This window comes from Pinus tabuliformis, chromosome 1_1 (genome assembly GCF_031772625.1).
Source record: "Pinus tabuliformis cultivar Carrire ecotype Pingquan chromosome 1_1, CPIR1, whole genome shotgun sequence".
Lineage (NCBI taxonomy): Eukaryota > Viridiplantae > Streptophyta > Pinopsida > Pinales > Pinaceae > Pinus > Pinus tabuliformis.
In genome coordinates this window covers 130,729,030-130,753,568 of record NC_142297.1, presented here as the reverse complement: position 1 = coordinate 130,753,568, position 24,539 = coordinate 130,729,030, and the positions used below count along the sequence as shown (strand labels likewise).

Genomic DNA, 24,539 nt, shown 5'->3' with positions numbered 1-24,539 from the left:
ATTTGATCATAGGAGTTTGAAACTTATTTGAGAATCACCAAGAAGGTCTAATGCCCTCTCATAATAGTTGCAATAACACTTGTTAGCCCATGCATTCATTAACCATCAAAAACTTATCAAATCTCAAACAAGTCATAGTTAGAGCACATTACAATCCATGCTTATAATGATCATATAACCAAATTATTAACCATGATAGAAGAACTATCAATCACCATAATAACATGTACAAATACTCATATATTACAATAGGATAATAACTCTTATTAACTTATGCAAAATCCAACCAAGTCAAGGACTTCCATGTACCACTTGACCATAGATTTGGCTGAACCAAATATTTCTTTGAGCCAATCACCCTCATGCCATGTTACAAGAATGAATGTGGGATCTCAAGACATAAACAACCATGGATTCCCAGAGATTAAACCACCTCCACCCTTAGGCTACCATGACCTTTCCAAAACCGGTCAAGAGATCACGAAGCCCAAACAAGCATGGATGCCTCAGAGTTTCTTCACCATTACCTTGAGTAATTTTCCTGTCTCCACCCACCTGTTGAGGGCTTCCCAGAGATTAAACCACCTCCACCCCCAACCCTTGGGAATTTTCCTGAGACCACCTCACTCAGTTCCAAAAGCTTCCAAAATCCAAAGCTTAACCAAGAAACAATCCCATCACCCCATGGCTATTCAAGCAAGGCTTGAACCATTGTCATGTTAAAAATAGCAACAAGAAATTCCAATTTAATTTTTTCCTTGAATTAAATTGTGAATTAAAATTGTAATTATATTCTCATAACAATTTGTAATAGTTAATTAAGTTAAATTGACTTAATTGACTTAGGAATTTCGAGTTGGAAGTCTATCTAGAGTCATGTAGAGTGATCTCTAAATTTTAGGGGCCTAGGTTGAGTTCTTTGGAGTTGTAATTAGATAACACAGTCTAACTGAGTTATAGTCAGTTAAACTAGTTCTAATTGTTGGAGGAACTAGTAGAGGTATAGTAGTGGAGTATTGCATCACCAATACCACACCAGTTAACTGAAGATTCACTCATAAATAAATCATGCATGTCAGTTCAGAGGAAGACTGAGTTGAGACTAGAGTGCAAGGACATTGTACTATCAGTTGTATAACTTTTCGAGTTGTACATATGGTGCATGCAATCAGTTGAGGACCTATGTTTGGATTGCGCAGTTATGGAGGAAGGATTTCCCAATTAAATATGGGCTAATTCTCTCAGGAGTTGCGCAAGGAAGTAGGGGCTTGGCAGGCAACAGAATTGGCTAAGCGTTGGCTTGAGCTAGCTTGTGAGGCAGAGGGCTAGATCATACTTGTGCAGGGATTGTTTCAGTGTGAACAAGCATTGTATTTTCTTCTGAGATTCTATGGTTAATGCAATATAGATAGCTAGGGTTTTGGGCAGTTGCTTTCCCCAGAGAAATATTGTGTTATGTGCGATTGATATTCTTCCTCTTTCTGTTTATTGTTTTTATTGATCATTTTTTATTTCGGATGAGAAGAGTAGAGTAGATTCTTTTCTTGTGTTTTAGTATATCACATGTGCTGTTGAATCTACTGAAAAATTCTAAATGTTAAACCTAGCAAAACCCATGCCAATGACAGCAAATGAACCAAATGAACCAATGCATGTACCATGCATTCACATCTCAACTAGGAAATCACACATGCAACCTGTTACCTGCAAATCCTTATGTTGAAGTTGTTGATCCAACCTTCTCCTTGCTTTCCTTGTCCTTCCTTTGCTTGCTTGTCCAAGTGCCTATTCTCTTTCCTTTGCTACACATGTTCCAAAACTAGGAACAAGCTGTCAACTGATTCTCTGATGCCTTTTTATTATTTAAGCCTCTAATTCTTCATTTTACTTCATTTTCCCTCTCATGAAAATTTATGACCTTTCATCTCCCTTTTCTCCCGTTTTCCTTTATTTCCATAATTAAATGCAAATTAATTCCTCTTTGCCTTTGTTAATGCCTTTTCCAATTTCTTTAGCCATAAATAAACCGAAGTGAAAACCACTAGGATGTTTTTCCCCAACATTCAGCTTGGAATATGTGTCCTGTGACTTTGGCCTTATTCTTTTATGTTTATTATACTTTATTACATGAACTTTTAACCCGAGATTGTTACAGGTGTTTATGGTTTCTTCTTGGAGAAACAATTTCAGTGCTATTTGATGTGATCATGCCTTTAACTTCTACTAGAATTTGCTAAAGATGTGGGTACAACCATGCCTTAAACAGAGGAAGAAGCTATCGATAAATCTCAACAGTTTGAGCTCATTTACACTCATTCAGGGTACCTTTACTCCATACTCCCTAATGCACCCTGATTACACTCATTTAGACAAGATAAACCAGGAGCATCAAATGCTGCAGATAGTTTTATTGGAACCATTTCCCAAAATCAACCTGTAAACATGTTCCAATAGTTCGGAAACATGTACAGTGGACCACCCCATTTCTAATCATTTGGGGGTCCACCCATAGCCCAAATTCTAACCAACACAAGATATTATCCCAATCATCCTGTACACTCTCAAAATATGCCCACACAAGGTAACTGATACCCTACGATACAGAGTAACCAATACCCTAGCATTCAGGGCAACCAATATCCTCCGACGTAGGTTGGCAAGTATCCTCCATGCATCGTAGAGACTGTGTCAACTTCCTAAACCCCTTACACCAACCCATGACAAGGGTATCCTTATTTACCTTTTCCTACACCTCAACAACTTAACCCCCACCTTAGCCTAACACAAGGGTTAATTTTGTGCAACCTTCTTTCCTTCAACAAGAACAGGCTTTTAAAAGCCTCAACACTGCTAATCCTCCAAACACCAACAAGAAGAAAGGAAAGAACAAACAAAAAGGGGAACCTAGGCAGGGGGAAAAAACCAACTTCTTCGTGCACCAACTTGGGGAAATCCCCTCAATCGAAAGCAAACCTAAAGTCAGGGTACCAACAACCTACAAAAGTCGAACAAGAATGCTAGTCTGAGGACCAACCATGCATGCACTATTTGTGGGGAATATGGGCATTACACCGATCATTGTCCTCAACTCCTAGAGTTGAAATGAATGAGAGAGGCTAGGGGGTAGGATGTAACGATTCAACAACTTGCATTAATGCAGAATCCTTTCCCTCACCAGGAAGATGTGGCCATGCAACACAAGACCGCACCTCCCCCCTACCAAAATCCAACTGGGGGAAATTCTAATGACCCAACTGTTGTGGTTCCTAGAGATAACCTCCAAGTTGAGGAGAGGTTTGTTTCTAGGACATCTTAATGTGTCTTAAAGAAAAATATGTTCCGCTCAAGAGCTACATATAAAATGAATAAATCTGTTTCAATTACCCTACTCAGAGCCAAATTCAATTTATACATAGACAATATGTCATCCCAAAGAGTTAATGCTTAGATCTAGAGCCCTACACACAGAGAATGTAGTTTCATTGATTGTTGTAGTATAGGTGAAAGAGGAAATACTAGCATTTGCATCAGACGTTGCAAAGAAAACGCCGTAAGGCAATGGATAACATATAACACTATGTAAAGCCATCAATAACATATGACACAAACTAACGCTTCTTTGACCCACCACCTCCGAGCTGGCACCCGCTGCGCTGGCAACCAACACCCGCGCAATTTCAAACGAGCCCTCGCGCCAAACATTCATTTGCACAACCGGAACAGGTCCTCTCGAGCATTCATTTCTCCCGCTCACAGTGCTTGCTGATTTGACCCATTCGCACAACCGGAACAGGTCCTCTCGAGCATTCGTTTCTCCTGCTCATGGTGCTTGCTCACCTCGCAGGTCCGCTCGCGGTGTTGAATCCCAGCAGGCTGTGCCCCAGGCGCAAGGTAAATTATACTCTGTGAACAATGACATCCACCATTTTGGCAACCAACACCCGCACAATTTCAAACGATCCCTTGCACCAAACATTCATTTGCTCCATTAGCACAACCGGAACAGGCCCTCTCGAGCATTCGTTTCTCCTGCTCACAGTGCTTGCTCACCTCGCAGGTCCGCTCGCGGTGTTGAATCCCCGCAGGCTATTCCCTAGGCATAAGGTAAATTATACTCTGTGAACAATGACGTCCACCATTTTGGCAGGTGCCCGGAAGACCCATGCATACGAATCCCACCTCGTGCTGCTATAAATTGTCTGCATTGGCATCTCCCAGCGTCTTGCGAAACATATACATTCAAGGTCTCCATTTGGGCGCAGGTTCAAGCGACACTGAAGGTGTTTTCCCATTGCATTGTAATCAGTTACCAAATTTATAACGAACCACTTAGCCATCCAGACATCTTAAATAGTTTTTAGGACGTGGTTTAATGGTTAATAGTTAAGTAGGGAGGTCTAATCTCAAACAAAATTATATATATCTGAAAATTGCTCCAAACGCGGTCCAATCTCAAGCAAAATTATATATATCTGAAAACTGCTCCAAACACAATTTTTTTAGTTGAAAAAAAAAAACAATAAACCATCGCCATTACAATTGCAAACTCAAGCTCCTGCATCCAGTGTGCTTGATTGTGTACTACCCACTTAGCCATGGAGGCCATGAAAATCAGATAATCCTAAACCACCACCATTGCAAGCTTCCTGCATCCACTGTGCTTGCCTGTGCACTTTGCCAGGTGCATGGTTTATTTGGGCTTTTCATTGGGGTGAGATTTTGAGTACAAATATATTCAATTCTGTGAGAGGAATTTGGTGCACATTAATTTTCACATGCTTGCTAGGAAGGATGACCACGGAAAAATGCAAGGGCGCCAACCGGTGGAGCATTGATGTAAGAAGTAGGCTCAGACTACCTGAAGTATGTTGCCACATTTGCTTTATCCTCCTTTTCAACTGAAAACACTTTCCAATGCTCCTTTGGTGTGGTGCCATTGCTTTCTACAATAAATGAATTATACCTTGCTATTTTAGCAACAAAAAATATAATTGCAAGTGAATCTCATTTTCGTGTCAGATCAACAACCTTTTTCTCGAACTTCTTGTTCCTACTTGCTGAAAGAAAACTGTGTTTTTTGTTATCAACCTTGAATATTTCTTTCATGTCTTCTCTTGCATTATTATGGCGATTTGGGTTCTATGTCAAATGAAGTGACTAGACTGTCATAAGATTAGGCTAGTAATGCAAGCAAGGCGATGATTGCATGTACATTTTGAATTGGTGCCTCAACAGGTGCTAGCATTTCTAACAATTTTTTGAAGTGATTGGTGTTGTTGGCCACATCTTATGTTGTCATCTTTATTTGTGAAATCTTCCTCAGCTATATCTTAGGATGACAGCTTGATATTCATAAATGTTAAACATCTTGAATTTCAATTGATTGTTGTGTTTGGCTACATATTAGGAGCCTCCTCTTTATTTGGTGAAGTTCCCTCAGACAAATCTCACAGTTTTGGTGTTTTGGCACTGCTGATGTGAGTCATTTGATCATTAATTCTCAAAATGCTACAAGTAAGAGTCCTGTGATTATTAGTTTCCCATTTGTTGATTCTAGCAGTTCATATGGTATGTTTGACTTCATCTTCTTCCAGAATGCTAAATGATCTTGTTCAATAATGGAATTCCCATTTGCAGCTTCCAGATGAAATCCCATGTTGTTAAATTGTACAACCAGATCTGTTTTAGACAAAGAAGAAAGTCAAGCTAGCTACAGCCATGGTTCTGGTGTACTTTGAGACTTCTAATTTGCATGGGTGTTTGTTGTATTGCTTGTTCTTTTTCAAATAGGTAACCAACCTGAAAATTAAAGTCTGACCTTCCTTATGAACAGACCATTAGCTTTGGTATCAAATATTGGAAAAAATTCTAGTGATCAAAGAGAGATATTGAGCTTCTGTTCGCAACACTAGAGTGCTCAGCAATTGGAATCAAATTTATTGATTAAGGCATGAATGTATAGCAAATAAAAGACATACCATCCACTGAAATATTTTAATTTTACCAGAAAAAATGATGTATTCACAGTGGACAAATATTAGAGAGAAAAATATACGATAGAGAATTGCAGTGCTTTGGAAATAAAATGCATGAGTCAACCTTACATTATCTTGAATTCTCCCACACTTACAGAGTGTGACTACAATTTATCTATTCAAGTTGTTCCTTGATTATCATGTTGTCTTCTCTGTTGAATTCTCCTCTGTCTTTCTTTTTTTGTGACAGTTTTTTTTGCCTCATTATATATTTTTTTATTATTTAATTAAATGTATTCAATACTTCTCTATAGATAAAGGCTAAAATGATTTTTTCTTCCTAAAGGGCTATTCATAAAGCAAGGGTCAGTTAACCTTCCTAAAGTACTATTCAGCTGTCCTTACATAGACAGTAAGACAAAACCTTGCTTTCTAGGAGATGCAGGTCCAGAGGATATGTGAAGATTAACAAAAAATCTAACATTCAGTATATTCATCTTGCATGTTTTAGTTGATGTATTTCCTGCATTTGCTATCCCTGATAAACATGATTATTTGTTTGCCTCTTGTTAGAAAGGGGTAATTCGGGGATAATTGCTGCACAAGGCCTTGGGCTAACTTGGAATGTGTGTTACTCAATTTAAAATTCTGTTGTTGTTAACTCAATGTAGCTTAGTGTTACTGCCACCTGATTCAAGAAAAAAACGAAGTTGGATAAATAAGCTTAGAGTGTATTGTTTGAAGATCCAAGGCCCAAATTATTTGTTGAAGCCTGAATTTTATATTACCATGTATTGACTGAAAATATAGAAATATATGGTAGTATTTTTTTTCTTGAGCTTTACTGCGTTATCAAAAAGCCCTATTTCTTTTCAACTTGTATGGATGTCTGGGGCTTGGCATGGTTTTTTGGATGGATGTTTACACAGCAGTTGTGTGAAGGCAAAACACTCTTCTGCTTTATATTTGTTGTAACTTGTTTTATGGTGCATCTATAGGCTGCAATAGTCAGTATATGTTGATGCAAACTTGGAACCCCGACGTTACCCCTATTAATACAGAGTTGGAAATCCATGTTAAAATGAATTACTGTATTGTGTTAATGCTGAGTTGGGGTCCATGCTAAAATAGGTTACTTTATTATATTAAGTTGGGTGTTAGGGTTCAAAACTCATTACACATCAAATAAATATTAAAAACTCGTCCAAAAGCCCAAACAAGAAGATTCAATCCGTAACATATGAAATAGCAAATTCATCCAACAATGTACAGAGGAGAATGCCACTGCGAAAACATATACCCACCATAGCACACAAACTATCTACAACCTGATACCATCAATCACAAAATCCATGAAGAGATGGCATATCTGCAACTGAAAATTAAAACAGCAGAGAAAAATTCTTTTAGTTCTTTTCATGTCCCTAAATGCCCCTTACACAGGTGAAGGCCTAATATCTAAAAGCCTAAGGTGAAAGCCTAATCTCTGAAAACAACCTTAATATTAGATTTCAGCCAAAGATACAATTCTGATATATACCATACAATGACAAGAAGCACCTTTCACCAATGCAAATAACCCAGAACTAAATAATATTGCATTTTTAATTTATGAGCTGATATGCCAACCAGTCTTCAACCAACAACTAATATACCATGCAATAATATGAAATAACACCATTCACTTATCACCTATTGACCGATTATCTGATTCAGATGCTTCAGTCACAGGCCCATTGTCCTCGGATCGTCCATATTTTTAGGGGGAGATAACTATGTCCACACTTTTTCTTTCGCCTCATTTTTTCTTATACTTTCTTCTGTAGTACTTATCATTAGTATCATTTGGTTCGTTTTTCTTGTTGTTATTCCAGAATTTGTCCCATCTTATTTTTATTAGATGTGGCATTTTGTTAAATTCTTCTAATCTTTTGTTCCATTCTGGGAAACTGTTGATATTTTCTGCTTGCTGCTCTTCCATTTTCCTCAAAGACTATGTTGTTCTTCCGGCTTCCTCCAAGATTTTGCATATTTTTGCCAAAAAACTGCTTCCGGTGGTTCCATCTTTAATGATCATCCAAGATGGCACGAGTTCTACTTTGTTATCACTAAAATGTTATGGGGAGACACTGTAATGTTATGGGAAGACTTTTAGGGCCCAAGATTTTGCATATTTTTGCCAAAAAATTGCTCCGGTGGTTCCATCTTTAATTACCATCCAAGCTGGCACGATTTCTGCTTTCTTATCACTGAAATGTTATGGGGAGACACTGTAATGTTATGGGAATATTTTTGCCCAAAATTTTAGTAGATCACTAAGGTTTTTTAATTTTTTACATTTTATATATATATTTTTTTAAACTTCCTTTTTGTTCAAATAATAAGATAACAATTCTAGCATAAAGGTTGTCTGGTATTTCAATAGCGCAAACAGTCTTACAGTGCAGAACTAATCATTCAATAATCAAGCAGTAACAATGTAACCCATATCCACTATTCTGGTGAACCAATCCATTTCATAGCATTTCCAAATAATTCTAAACAAATCGTCAGCATGAAAATGCTAAAAAAATTACAGAGTTAGGGATCTTAGATATCATCATAGTTACAGAGACGCCTGCGACAATAAGGGGGCTTCAACCCAGGCCTGGATAACCTCCGGAGTTCTCTAAAGCGTTCTATGTCAAAAATTCATTTTCTTCATCAGTGTTCTCTGCGTGGCACCGAAGCGAATGCTGAAGAAGCTCTGGAATGAAGGATTTCTGGATGTGTTCAGGAAAAATACATATCCAGCCATGAAGTAAATTGATGTAAGAAAGAAGCAAATGGGCTCCATCACATCCCATGACACTTTCCAGAATGTCAACCTCATTAAACCCGCTGTCTGAAGTCCAAAAAACCCCAACCCCAACCGTAATTCTGTCATGGCATGACTCTGAGCTTTCTGATCAATCTCCTCCTTTTCTTTCTCCAGTCTCTCCAGCTCTTCCTTGTAAGGATGGCTCTTTGTTGCAAGGGGCGTAGGCATGATCTTCTCGAAAGCTCTTGCTATCTGAAACCACACCAAAGAAAAAAGAATATCAGTGAAACCACAACTAAAAATCCCAAATCAGTGAATCCGGAGCCTCAGAGATGCTAAAGAAGCTCTAATTTAGATATACCTTGTAAGGACGAAAATAGACAGTCTTTTTCAATACAAGAACATGGCCCGATTCGTCAAGTAGCTTCGCTATTCCTTTCGCTTCTTCCTCTAAAGTCCCCTCCAACGACTCCACGTAAACTCGCAGCAGCTCGTCATATGAAATGCGGTCGTCGTGAATCCACTGTATTCTTTTTTTGGCATCCTCCAACCGGATGAATCTCAGCAATCTCCTGCCGTCCTCCGCAGATATCTGCCCGGCAGGAGGGCGGGCGTTCAAATACTGCAACTGTTCCTGCCATTGGAAGAATAGTTGGGAAGGAGGGAAAAGGTGGGACTGAAACTGAGATTGGCTCACCTTCGTTTGTTCCTGCCTGTACAAGAAACGGGAAGGGGGGCCACCAAAGTTGGTCTGCAATTTAAAGGTCGAAACTCCGCGGAAACGAAGGGCATCAAGGGCATTGCAGAGGTATGCGCAGAATCTGCGATTGGTAATAACCATGAATTCAAATCACAGTGACCACTCCATTCTGCCCGTGTCTCTTCCCCTTGCCATTGATCTAACGCTTGAAATTTGTGTAATCGTCTAACATCTAATCGTATGGTGCACAAAATGACACGTAATCAAGGAAGGGAGTTGATTCCAAAGGGAACGCCTTACGGCGTAAATATTAGAGTTTCCAAAATTTTGTAACTACCTTAATATGTGACAATTTTATGACGACGTGTGATATCACATAAATCATAATATAAACCTGAAATAGTGGAGAAAGTACAACACCAAACCACTATCAGTTTGTTTGGATAAGTACACATTGTAGTGGGATGTGTCCCACTACATCTAAATCGGAAGCATGATTTGTATTAGATAATCTTCTTACATTGCTATTGGTTTGGCATCTTTAGTGAAATACAAGTTTCACGATTCAACTTTTTCTCACATCTATCTTTGAATGTAAGCGCAACTCCAAACAATAATAATTTTAACATTCGCTGGTTCCCAAAGATGATAGAGTTCATGTAGAAATAGATGAGGTTTTCTCATGTATCACGCATTCGCAGCTGTTAGTGCGGTGTGTACTGTAATTATATTGCCCCCGTTTATTGAAATTGTGGCCCCATTATTTGAATGAAAATTTACAAATTTAATAGCCGCAGAAAATTAGAAAGCTATGTAAATGATTTTATTTATTTATTTATTTTTATAGAATTTGGAGATAAAATTATTTCAATTTAAGGTGAGGAAGATGTGTTGAATTTTTAAAAGATTTTTAATTGATTTTTAGATTAATTTTTGGGAAATATGTTCATCTTAATGTTTTGTATTGATTTTATGAGATTGTTCCAATTTTAATATGTTTATATTCTATGGAAATTAATATTTTACAATAAGATGTGCAATTCTTTTTATTTTCTCAAGTTAAATTGGATTTGTGCCAAGTGACTTGCAGCTCACCAATTTTCTATGAATTTGAGATTATTCAAATTCTAATAAACTCATATTCTAATTAGAGGGGAAAATTAATATATAAGAAAATTTTATTTAGCAAAATGGTCCATTTTACAATAAGATGTGTAACTCCTTTTTTCCTCAAGTTAAAATTGACTCACAAACTTTTTATACATAATTAGTAAAATAAATATGTACATTAATAAAATTATATTTCTGCAGCCGCTGCCACCAATTTCCTAGAGATCTGAGATTATTCCAATTCTAATATGTTTATATTCTAGGGAAATTAATGTATAAGCAAAATTTATCGAGCAAAATGGTATATTTTACAATAAGATGTGTAATTCTTTTTCTTTTCTCAAATTAAATTAGATTCGTGTCAACTGGCTGGCAGCTCACCAATTTTCTAAGGAATTGAAATTATTCAATTCTAATAAGTTCATATTCTAATTAGATAGGGAAATTAATATAAGCAAATTTTATTTAGTAAAATCATCCATTTTACAGTAAAATATGTAATTCTTTTTTTCCGTCCAATTAAAATTGACTCATAATCTTTTTATAAATAATTAATAAAATAAATATGTACATTAATAAAACATTCTTAATATTACAATAATTATTTTTATTATATTTATGAATCTTTCAATAAGCAGATTAATATTTTTAATATAATTATATTAATAAATATATAAATAAATTCACCACTTTTAGGGAGAAAAAAACTACTCTATTCGGATAATTACATCACTTAAACTTAGTGTTCCATGAAAATTTCCCATAATTTCAATCAAAATAAAAAAATAATTGGCCGAGAAGAATAGTGAAAACATCTACCATCAAACCGTTAGAGAACAGCCACGAAAATGTTTGCCAGTTATTTCGAGAGAATTCAAGCGTAAAGGAGAATCCGAACGACATGATATGACGTATCTGCAATGAATTCAACCGTTGCTTCGATTGACATTTGGTGTTTTCATTTGAAAATAAGATAGAATGTCGGCCGCTCCCTCTCAACTGTGTCGAATGCTCTCCACTTTCTATGAGAATCCTTGGCCATCTGTTTTGATATTATGTGGAACTAAACATGACGCTTACATCAACTAAGAGCACTAAGACTGCATGTTCGTCAGGTGTACGTTTATTTCAATAAAACAAAATAATTGTACTAACAATGAGCGCGCGTGTTTCGGATGCCAAATTCAAGATTGACTGCGTTCAAATGACAACCGTTAGATTGCCGTATAAGAGTCCAGGATTCAGATATTTTGATTATAACGTACATAAAAATAATTATTTCAATGCATGATCACCTTTTTTTAGGTGTCGTGATCATCCCGTGTTTAGCAAATTCACACCTTTTTTTAGGTGTCGTGATCATCCCGTGTTTAGCAAATTCACAAGTAAATTTATCAATTACTGGAGCACTATGGTGCACGGATGTGAAACATTCAAACAAGAACAATTACCGGAGCAATAAGCAAGGACCTTGATAAAGAGCACTCAAATCGCTTTCATTCTGGTAACCTTAAACGGAATCCAGTAGGCAACAACTTCCTGAAGTAAATTGATTAGTTGCCCCATTTGTTACTGTGTGTAGAGATCACATTAACCTTCATAGTTGGGGATTGCAAATATGGATGGTTGAAATTACCAAATTTTAAGGAAACATTCGTGCCCTAAAACTAATCAGTAACAGTTCGAGTACCCGTTATCAATGTCAGCAGCCGTGGCTCCGATGCTCTTAAATTTATGCCCGGATTAGAGAAATTTAACTCACTGTAGCGCAGTAATTTTGTCAAATGGTGACAAGAAATTTGATAGTAAACTGCCGAAATGAAATCCACTTCTGAAATTTGGCCTGGGGATCCATTTCGGCATGACCCACATGCTGCAAAGTGCGCTTTCGGTATTACAAATTATGCAAACAACGTACACAGTGCTATCCCACTATGCCTTAGTGGACATAAATAATCTTTTAAGTGGCCAAATTTCTAAAGCCACTAAATGGATTCTATATAAGAAACTCTGCACTCAAAATACTTTCAAAGCAAATCGTCTCTCGAATATTCAGACAAGCTTCATAGAATTGCTGGTGCTGAATCTTTTTCTGATCAATTCGAATCGCTGTGATGCATTGCACTTGACAATAGTTTATATATAAGTTTAGGACCCCAAGTTCTATTGTATCAAGGATTGTCCTTCTGGTTTGTCAATGGCGGATCAAAAGTCCAGCGAGTGTAACATCAACATTGAAAGTAGCAGAGCAGAAAATTCTGAAAGTAATTTTGCTGAGGAGCCCAATATACTTACAAGATCAAACAAAATTCCAATCTGGAAGCTCGTTCTGAAGGATTTTTTTAGAAGAGTCTGGAAGCCCAATATATTTACAAGATCAAACAAAATTCCAATCTGGAAGCTCGTTCTGAAGGATTTTTTTAGAAGAGTATGGAAGATGGGGAAAGACGGGCTTGCACTGTCAGTGGTATCTCTGTTCTATCTCATGGAGCCTTTATTTAATGGTGTGGGTAATAATGCCATCTGGGCTATCATGACCGTTGTGGTGGTTTTTGAGTTTACTGCAGGTAATTGCTAACACTTTTCGTTGATTATTCGATCAATTAGTTTAATCGATGCAAATCCTTGAATTAATACTATCGAACTTCAACAAACCTTTGTTCCGGTTCAGAATTACTGTTTTGTGTTTTTTCTTTTATACGTTAATGTAATTATAAATGCAGATGCGTCCATGTTTAGATCTTTTGGCTTTATAAAATTGGACTTAAAATGTCCTCATCTCAATAGGTTGAACAATTTTGTTAAAACCAAAGGTAATCGTAAGATATGACCTAATATTTTTGATTGGATATGCGTGCGAGTATAAGATTTCTTGTGAAATATCCTTGTGCAGGTGCCACTCTTATTAAGGGCTTGAATAGAGGAATCGGGACAGTGCTCGCAGGATCTCTTGGTATATTGGTTGGATGGGTAGCCCAAAGGGCCGGGACAGTAGGAGAACCCATTCTTATCGCTGCTTCGTGTTTCATTCTAGGTTTGATGATGTGCTGAACCTGTTTTTTGAAAATTAAAAAATTGTATGATACACCTGTAAAAAGAAGTAACTTCCAAGAATATTTAGGAATTTACGGGGTGAGATTAAACTAATTATTATTTTAACAGGCATCTATCTAACATTGTTTTTTAAAATATATTTTTAAAATTTACAATAATATGAAAATAATAGAAATTTTGGTATCTCTGAAAATAATAAAATTTTTGATAAGATTAACAAAATTTTAAAGGTCTAAAATAAATTTGGGAGGGTGCAGAATCTATTTCCACCGCTTAAAAACTATTAAACTGATTTTTTAAATTCTTTAACCAGATTCCGTAAAAAAAAATCCTATTCAAACTGATTTTTTTAATTCTTTAACCAGATTCCGTAAAAAAAAAAATCCTCGTGATATCGGTAGGCATGGCCAAATTAAATTAAAAAAGCTTGGACATTTTACTTTAGATATCGTTCTTACCATAATTTTTTTTACAGGGGCATCTGCAACATACCTTCGGTTTTTCCCCAAAATAAAGCGCAAATACGATTACGGCGTTGTGATTTTTATCCTGACCTTCAATATGATAACAGTCTCCGGATACCGGGTTGACAACATATTTCGCATGGCTTACGAACGGCTTTCTACAATAGCGATTGGTTCCGCTATTTGCCTCGTTATAAGTTTATTCGTACTAATGGATTGTAGGTAAGCAATTTCAAGAATGAGGCAATGATTGGAATTTCCACGGATTTCTCACATTTCTTACCCAAGAAAGGAGCCAAATGACCTGACTGAGGATGAGCTGCGAGTTCCAAATGGAATTAGCGTTGCAGTGAAGAAATGAACACAGCTGAGCAGAGACTCGGATTGGAATCCTGCAACAAATTCATTCACTTGAGCAAAGGGCGCGGCAGCACAGACATAAAAATCGAGCTATCGTGAGATTTATATGGGTAAAGCAGCAGGGATGGTAGATCTTTGGGCATTTTGGTGTAGATCATGCACCGGTAGGTTTGCACAGGGCAAGGTAGCCGGTCTCCGTTAAGTATACAGTGCGGTATCTTTTTCGGGTGTCTGTTCGCTGCACCATGATTATAACAAGCCCATATCAGCTGCGAAACGAGCCGCTAAAACGAATGGCTCGCTGGCGGTGGGTCCGTTCTGCTTCTTCATTAACCTTTCAGTGTTCCAGATCAACGATCACACTTCATTCCATCGTCTAACATCATAAATCTACGGTCAACAATAGGACACAGCAGCACCTGGGGTAATTCATTTCAAATGGAAACGCCTTACGGCTTAACAAGAAAACAAATTAAGTGAAAAGGGTTGAACACAGAATCCTATGTGCTAAATCCCAGAAGAATAGTGGATTAAATTGAAGAGATGAAATGCAGAAATCATGGAGCGCATTTTAAGGTCTTCAATCCCACACATTACATGTACCATTTGACATATGTTAACTTAGGTAAATCTGTAACTTAATATTGAATCCAATAGCTGCAATTACATAATTTATGAGAGGAAAGAATCACGTATGAAGTGAGAAACATAGATAGAAACACATACTACACATCTCAATGCTTGGAATCACTAAGAAAATCTTCATTAATCTTCAAAATGATATATATTTCATGGATCCAAAACTTGTTTGCAGAACAATTACAGCCTTTGGAACAAAAAAATTGAACCCCTACTAATAAGTCTTTCTTTCCTCTTTATAGGGAGAATCAAAATAAGAACAATTTGCAAAATATCATGGAATTCTACAACTGTCTAACTATTCATCTGTGCAAGCGTGCAACTTGTTTAGTTGTCCTAATTATTACATAACATATTTGATTCTCTTCTTGAAAATGAAATATTTACAAAAATTTCAGAAATGGCATGAAAATGCCATGAAATATCTTTATTGTTGACTTCTTTGACCTCTTGAAGTGGATCTTGGATCCATTGTTCGAACCTGTAGTGGATTGATGAACTAATCACATTTTTGCCACAATTTTGGGTCTAGTGAAGGAGTGTAAATGAGTGCATTGTAGGCCATCCTCAAATTTGTAAGCTCAATGTACTTAGGTTTGGCAATAGATAGGGTTTTCACCAGACATAACAGTTGAAAATAACTTTGCAGATAATTAACTATAGTCCTATCCTTGAGAGTGGCTATCTTTTCATGTGAGAAATCCACCTTGATTTTGGCCTCAACTAATAGTTTCTCATATTGCTCCCATGGAAGCAAGTTCCCTTGAAAGTCTCAACAACTAGGCAACCTTTCCCTAGTTATCTGATCAAAATTTGAATTGAATGCAGCTACCATATTAGCCAAATCATTCACACATTCCTCAACCCTATCCCTTGCTACCTTTCTGTGTATCATTTTAGTAATTTCAATAACCATCGTTGTCATGTCAATGATATCTATTGCTCTTAGGTCATCAATTGATTTCTCATTGAGGAACCCGATGAATTTCTCTGCAGTGTTGACATTTTTAGCATTCTCATCCTTGGATGACAAGATGAAGAATTATATGGTATTGAGTGCGGTTTTTTATTCTGCAACTAATTCATGTGCTCCCATATCTTCTTCATTTCAGAAATGATATAGTCCCATATTAGTTGCCTAGCTTTAATGAGGGACATATTACCTTTCAACTTGTTTTTTAGCGCTTTGATTTCATCCTGTGCCACCTGGAATTCATTATTGATTTTATCCACACTTTCATGTGTGGACTCGAGCTATTTCTCCTTGTTTGCAAGAATGTACTTGGTGTTGTCTAAGTCAATCTATATTTTCTTGAGCTTGCTCTTTGATAGCTGAAAATCAATGAGAGCCTTGCTCAACTACTTTGTAGGATTTTGTGGATTGTTTTCCACAATCACAACACAGATGTGAGAGTCAATTATCTGTTGAAGCTTTGTAACCTTCAATTTGAGGGTCACCACCTCATTATTTGTCTCTATCAACTCTTTGGCCATAATTTATACTCACTTTCTACCTGGGCCAACTCCTTTGTCTGTACATGTTCTGATGCATACATTTTAAGATACCGCCTCAATGATTGGATCTCATATTTTGAGCCTTGAATAATGGAATTTATGGCAGCTTTATCATTTGGGTCTACCACCAAGTTTAATAAGAATCTCCTTGAAGGCTTCATTCTACAAATGAAGGGCTCTTGAATTAGCTTTTTCCTGCTTTATTTGGAGGAAAATTTCTCCAATAGCTTCTCAACGTTGCTAATAGTCAAGGCTCCTTTGCTTAGTTCACTATAAATCATCTCTCCTGCCTGCCTGTGAAAATTTATTTTGTCCTGCAAGGGGACACTAGCGATATCTAATAATAGATCTATAATCCTAAATTGTGATCTAGATGGGAGGGATTGCACTGAAGGATGATACAATGAGAATTTCATCTGATTCCTTTCCAGGTCCGTGGCTGCCAATAGCCTAGTATGATATGGTACTAAGTGAGATACTAGTTGTGATAGCATTCCTCCCTAATCTTCTTGTTTTTCTCTTCTGTCATATATGTCCTTCCTCCCATTTAGGGCTTGTTACTGATGTGCTCCTCAAAGAGCCAATAATCGCTACCTCAGTGGAACTAGAGGTGGCATCTTATTGAGGATATTCCAAGAGCACTTGAAACCTGGCTGGCCTAGATTCCTCTCAGTCAGTTTGACCTCAATCTCTTCATCGTTCTGCTCTTAGAGTTTGGATTTTTTAGTTGATGTTGCATCCTCATCACTGTATCTCCAGATTCATCTACATTTCTCTTCTGAGCCTCATGTTAGAGCCTAGATTTGCCTCAGGCTGAAAAGACAAGGTTCTAGGTCCACATCAAACCATGCTCAACCTCGTAGCTAGCCCTACGAGGACAGGAGAAGGCTCTCTCCGGGTCAATCTCAGTGAAAGATGACCTATGGGGCTTGAGATGACTGAAATATAAACTAATTTTAGGCTAGGTATGAATTACAAAGATTTGTTTTGAGTTCTTGGGGGTTTTGTTGGAACTTGGGAAAGGCAAATTTTGGGTCCGGGATGAGGCCAGATTTTGGCAGATTTCAGGTAGGGGCAAGATAGGCAGTAGTTTTGATGCTTTGGATTGAATGAATGGATGGATCAGACCAGTGAGGGGCTAAGGAGGGCAAGAAAGTCTCAAGAGTCTTCCTCAAACAGATGAAAACATGTAGAATTAAACAAAATATCAAGGCAGAGTATAACAGTCTAATGAATTCTACCTTAATCACTCATTTGTTTAATTGCAGAAGACAAGAGAAGGGAAAATGATACACATAAACATCAATGAACTTACAAATACATAGAGAAAAACACCATCAAAACACAGAGCCACATGGATCCCAACAAGTGTTGTAAAACCCTGGTCTTTCCTTTGCCAAAATTGCAGAAATGAAATGTACAATAGAGTGCCAAGCAATCCCAAGTATCCAACCCTGAAAATGACTGAGAAATTACATGATATAGACAAGCCTAACTCCTTCCCATGCCTCTAGGGGTCGAGCTCATCATTCTAGGAGCTGTTTGAACCAATTCTAAACAAGGAACTAAAATCTAGGTAGTCAAACAACTTACCCCTATATGCTAGGAAACTGATTCATTCATTTAATTTTCACTTTTTAGTGAATGAATCCTCTAGAACAAGTAAAAATGTGCCAATATTACATCATGGTTATCAAATTACATCATGAAAGATCAAGAGTAACATCAAAAAGCAAAACTGGTCAAAACTGGGTGAATTTCTGAGCTGAACAGTGAAAAATAGGCAAAAATCCTCTATGCGCCGCGCTTGATTCTCTATGCATCGCGCCACTTTGGAGCTGAATTTGAGGCCCTTCCTGAAGTCCAAATTGATCCCAAGATAGCTTTTTGGAAATCCCTGCCTGTCTACTTTCCAACCCAAGTGGAATTTCTGAATTTGGATGTCATTTGCCCCTCCAAAACTTCAATCTCCCAAGACTGCTTCCTGTGTGTCAAAATAGGGGCAGTGAGGTCATTTTTTGAGTGTTTTTGGCCCCTTGAGGACTCAAAACCTGCCCAAATTTCTTGGCCATGCACAAGAAACCATAATTTATCATGCCAAATCAAAAAATGCAATTTTTTTTGGATTTGGAGCCCTCTAGCAAAAGCGAGCGCCATGTGGCGCAACGCATAGGGAGACAAAACCTGTTTTTTAGTGCAAAAAATTTCAAAATGTCAAAAATTGCTCCAAATTTCTTGAAATTTGGGCTGGACCTTCTCTATCGAGTGTCATGCTGGGCTAAATAGTCTTCGGCCAATATCCAAAGACGATCATGCTCCTTTTGCCTCTTTTGCTTCCTTATTGCCTTCTTTAATTTTGCCTTTAGATTTTTTATTCGTGCTTTGCAAACCTTGTTCCGTGCCATGTAATGGAAATCCATGTGTCTCAGCAATGCTTTGTCCCTATAGGCCTTGTCCAGTAGTCCCTCTAAGTGGATGTTGACTCTTTCAAGCCAAGACTCCTGATCATCATTAATCTCTTGCTCCAATGTAGTGAGTTCAATCCTCCTCCTTTGTGCAGCTTGACGACTCTCCCTGATGTTTTGTAATTCCATAATCGCCTGTTGATCTTCAAGCTCCAAGTATTTAATATTCCACTTAGCCCTCTCCAGGTCGAGGGACAAGGCTTTGATCTCTGTCTGCTGCTCCTGGATGATATCTCTAAGTTTGGCACTTTCCGGGCTCATATCTGTATCATCATCATGAATGAGAATGAAGTCGGTCTCTCGTTCACCTGAAGGCACCTCGTCGTGCATTGGCCTCTTGCCTTTTTCCTGTACCTATGGCGCTGATGTCAAAAGCGAGGCCCCTTCCACACCGGGTGGAGATAACACTTGCTTCGCTGCTACAAACAAATGTTTAGTGCCCCTCTGATATGTGATGAATACCGACACACTAATGGTCTCATGGCGCTCATACTGATGAGAAGGTCCACCTGTCTCACGCTTAACCTCTGATGGTCCCTGTAAAGCTCTGAAAAACTCACGTGATGCCCTACAATCCCAAGCTGATGAACCACCAAAATCTTGATAAGAGCAAAATGATAAACACTGTTAAGTTGCTGCTGAGGGGTTTTGTGTTGCACAAGGGTGGTCATCCTCTCTATGTTCCGGCATATGAAATAAGGAATGTTCATCATCCGTACCCGGGTGAAATGCATGAGAAACCTTATGTGATAAGCATATAAACGAGAGAACCGTCCCTCACAGTTGAAATACTTCATGTTTAATTTCATTAGTGGAGCATATTCATCTTTAAGATATCGGAATGGAAACACTCTTTTGAGCTGCCTCAAGAAACCGGTTTTAATATATGGCTCATAATGCTGCCGATCAATCTTCTTCCTCTTGTTCCATGGTTCTCCAATGTTTGGTATGTTGGTTGCCAGTGAGATAGATTCTGGTGTAAGTGTGAAGGTGACACCAGCCAAAGTAACCTGATCTCCATGTAAATGCAGTACAAATAGATGAGCCAACTCATGATGAAATTGAACATTAGCCACCTTCTCACAAAACTCATAACATGATTGATGCTGAAAACAAAATATGGCTAGAGGGCAGGCCTGTAATTCAGTGAGGGTGATTGGTTCTTATTTGATATGTCTACCACCTCTATGAGGCCTACGGGGTGCATGTTCCTCCATGGCTGAGTCACTTTGGGTTTCCACTTCATAATTAGATGAATGCTCGGATGCCATAACTGCTGTACAAAATTCCTTGGAGAAAACTGATTGCTGATGTATGAAAACTGTGTTGGGCTGCTCTTTAGTAATGTGCCTAACCTCTGCCACCAAGGGGAAAACAGTGAAACAGGGACTGTTAGGAGAGAAGAAAATAGTGAGGGATTAGGGGCTATTGGGATAGATTTTTTTAGGGAAATATGGGAGAGGGTTTGGGTTTTATGTGTGGGAATAGGGTTTAGGGTTTTACATTTAGAAGTTTGGGAAAGGGAATTTGGGATAGGGGTTTAGTAATTTTAGGGGATAGGGAACAATGAAATCAGGGGAAAATGGAATAAGGGAGAAAAGAAAATGATGGAAAGAGAATAAACTTGGTGGCAAACAGTTGTTGAAACCCTAGGCAGCAACTTTTATTTGAGGAATTTAAGATGATAGGGTTTGATCATTTGTTTAGACACTCAACACATCAACCATCATAGCATAACTACCAAAATTTGATGAACATGAGAATTGGAGCTCAACCTACTTGAAACAAAGGAAATTTGTACGTTTTTGGCGTTTGGAGGCCATTCTGGAACTTTTCGGGCCGCTCAGCTATATGCGCCGCGTAGCTTTCCCAATGCGCCGTGCCTTCCCAGTGCACCACACTCGTTAAAAAATGCACTGCACGTTTGCTCCCAGTGCGCCGCGCCTTCTGCCTAGTGCGTCGCGCACACTCTAAACTCAGTTTTGGCTTGGAAAATTACAGTTTCGCCCTCTCACCACTAAACTTCGACCTTCTTTGATCTCTTGGATGCAAATGGATGTTTCAAAACAATGAGAATATCTTATAGTGATGGATTTGATTTTTGTTTCTCACAAACCCACTTTGTAATGTTTTGACTTGGCACTTTTTTCACAATTAATACAACTCTGTCTTTTTGTTTCCTCCTTGATTTTTTTGGCTTGAATGATGTTTTTCTTTTGGCTATTTTTACAGGGGTAGTGGCATGTATTGACAAAGGAAGACCAAGGCTACGCTTGGAGAATTCAACAACTGAAAAAAATTTGACAATTACATGGCGATTTATTACAAAACGAAATGACGAATTTCCTTCAAAACAAAGTTTTGAAGAAAAGTCATAGTCCAGCAATATGACGATGAAAATATTTGAAATGAAAACTTATTGAAGACATCCTCATGACCTGTGGGCATTATTTGACATTTTGAAGACCAAACCCTAGACCTAGAAACTGAAAGACTCTTTTTTGACCAAAACACCATCTATGATTGTAAATGACTGAAATCAAATTTGATGATCTTTGAGAAATTTTTACCAACCCAGCAGGTACAACCATGAGGGAAACAGGTGAAGAGACCCTTCCGTCAGACATTGGTATGACCCTAATGGAATGCAACTAGAAGAGCTGAATGAGACACCTAAAAATGAAATGCAATAAGAGAAATGATCTCTGATGGAGGGATGACCAGACCGACTCTGACACCTTATACTTTGTGGATGGTTTCTCAATATCCATATCTGTATTAATAGGCTAGGAATCTATATTAAACTTCCATTCTAGCTAAGGTTTTGATTCACACTCATAATTAGATGCATTTATTTCTCTCCTTCTTTTTGATATAACACTATGGGGATCATAGTGTCAAACTTCTCCTATCTCAATGTTAAATTACTTTAGCATTACTTCTACTTGCTAGAAGGCTTGCTTGAAGTTCACAACAAAGGGGCCCATAGTTCTTGGAAGCTTGTATATATAACCTTTCTTGGTAGGGACAAAGTGGAAATGGTCAGCATTTAAGCTTTGTCTGGTTAAATCTAGAGCAAAGATCCTCATGGGCATAAACACATGCAATTGATAAGGAGGAAGTTGAGGCCCATAGACCCTAATTTTAGTGTAGTCTTAAGACAAGAACCAATCATCTACGATGGTATATTTACTAAGCTGAAGAATCTCTCTCTGTTGAGGAAAGAATATAGGAGGAGGAACATTTTTTATTATTTTATATGCAGTGGGCATGAAAGTGGAAATAATCTGGGAAAATTCCTCATTACTGGGTTTCTTCTTCAAGGCACTGTTCCAGTCAACCACATATTTTCTTTGTTTATTGGAGTCTATAATACTTAAACCTAAGTATTCAAATTCCTCCATGTGAGTATACAAGAAAAGGTAGACCAATGTGGAGTAGTACCTGAAATAAGAGGTAAGGTAAAAGTGGTTGAATTGAAACTTTATAGATTTAACAATGAATGAAGGTATGTCAAGAATGATGCCAGGCTTCATCATGGTGTGTAAGAACCCTAGGGATGCCTTAGTGACATTGTTAGTCTCATCCTCTCCTAGTAACAACAAAATAGTGGCCAAGATGGGTTGTACAACTTCTGAGAATAGGGAGATAGAGAATGTTTATGAACTTGTGGACAATTGGGTGTTCGGGGCTACAATCTATTGGAATAGGGTTTGTTTTTCTGCGACTAAGATTCTATTGTAATTGGAAACAAGGGTGGTATTAGGGAACTTCTTTAGGTTTGGGGATTTGGGGTAGATAAAAAGGATTCTGGATTAATTCTGGGGTAACTTCTAGAATCTTATCCCCTACAGACTGTTAGGAAAATACTGAGAGCAGGGGGGTGAATCAATATTTTTAATTCACTTTAACTTTTCATTTAATATTCTAAATTATGCATGCTATTATTATTTATGAAACCCATGTGTGTACGTGACTCTAGTGAATGAAAACCAGGTATATCTAGATAACTAATTATTCATGTGATCCATCAGATGATTATCTTTAACCAGTGCATTATTAATTTCATCGTTCATTTAGTATGCAGTAAGAGTAGATAAATCACAACACAAGCAACACATCAACACATATGAACACCAAGATTTTATGTGGAAACCCAATGTGGGAGAAAACCACTGTTGTCGTCTTTTCTATCTTCTTTGTTATTATATAAAGAAAATATTCATTACATTTTGTACCGGCACAGACTCTTACTAGCACAAAGGCACCCACCTGTAGGAGGCTACAACATCCACTTTTTCTCTAGCACCCACTAGGAGGGAGCTACAACCCCCTGATCTAATTTACTGGCTCCTACTGGAAGGGAGATCCTACCATGTCACTGAATGCTACAACCTTAAGCACCTTGTGGACCATGTTTCATAATGTTTCACATTGGATGCATGTGTTTCAAATAAACATCAAAACTTGTTGGCCACCTTTCATCATATTTTAAAACTGGACCCACATCCAACATTATGCTCAATACCAAAATGAGATACTAAATCTCAAAATATGAATCAGTAAAGAATTGTAAACCAATTGAATACGGAAGCAAACCAGTGTAATCTAACCATTGTAACTAGCTCAAATCAATGCACAACCAATCCAATTAATACCGCCATATACAAAAAGACATCATTGACAGACAACAAAAAATACAACAAAACTTATCAAATGATATCATCAAGCAACACTGCAAACCTTGACCAAATATAACTCATAATATATATGTGATTGTTATTCAACTAACCTGTGTATATACACTCTTATAATGTGAAACACCCACATACATATCTCAAAATACTAAAAAACAAATCTTAGAATATATATGCGAATCAAAATAAACATATATTCGTATGTAATTGACTATTCAGAAGAAAACTAATGTACAAATATTAAATTACTGAAGCATACCTTCACTGCAAGCACAACTCACATTCCACAACCTTCACTCTCAAGATCTCATATTTCTATAAGCACATTCATATCATACCATCATTATAACTAGAGATCTAGCATTATTAACTACACAACCATAAGTACATCAAGAAAGTGTTGTCATTAGTCTTCACTATACTTTCAAATCTATCAGATCTGAGCCATCTCCTTACTTCCTAGTGCATACCTCTTTCAAATCAAATCACACATGAATAACTTATAACTTGCACACCCAACACCTTGAGCTCCATCTCCTTATATAGTTTATGCCTTAGCCAATACCTCAAGTAAATCCCTTAGTAATGTCGTTAGTATTCTTTGAGGGGATTAAATAAACATTGCCACTTCAATTTCTATGGGAAAATACCATGGTAATGACCCCTTGTATCTATATTTCCATAGTTCAAATTATGTACATGACTTTTACTCATAGGACTTGCGTATGTATGTGATCTTTATTCATAGGAACCACATATA

The 24,539-nt window shown here is 37.5% G+C and overlaps 1 protein-coding gene across 1 annotated transcript; it reads right to left on the bottom strand.

The window, feature by feature from the left end:
* Positions 1 to 8,658: 8,658 nt before the first annotated feature.
* LOC149211985 (calcium uniporter protein 5, mitochondrial-like) lies at positions 8,659 to 9,616 on the bottom strand. Its single transcript, XM_089388526.1, has 2 exons — positions 9,137 to 9,616; positions 8,659 to 9,027 (listed from the first exon to the last, which is right to left on the bottom strand). Exons 1-2 carry the CDS (start codon positions 9,614 to 9,616, stop codon positions 8,659 to 8,661), a joined length of 849 nt encoding a protein of 282 aa, XP_089244652.1.
* Between the last annotated feature and the right edge of the window lie 14,923 nt (positions 9,617 to 24,539).

Bases quoted from the DNA above. Each gene is read 5' to 3' on its own strand.
- LOC149211985 (XM_089388526.1), bottom strand. From the start codon at position 9,616: ATGGTTATTACCAATCGCAGATTCTGCGCATACCTCTGCAATGCCCTT. The intron at 9,028-9,136 runs GTATATCTAAAT...GTGTGGTTTCAG, and splicing joins TCTATTTTCGTCCTTACAAG to ATAGCAAGAGCTTTCGAGAA.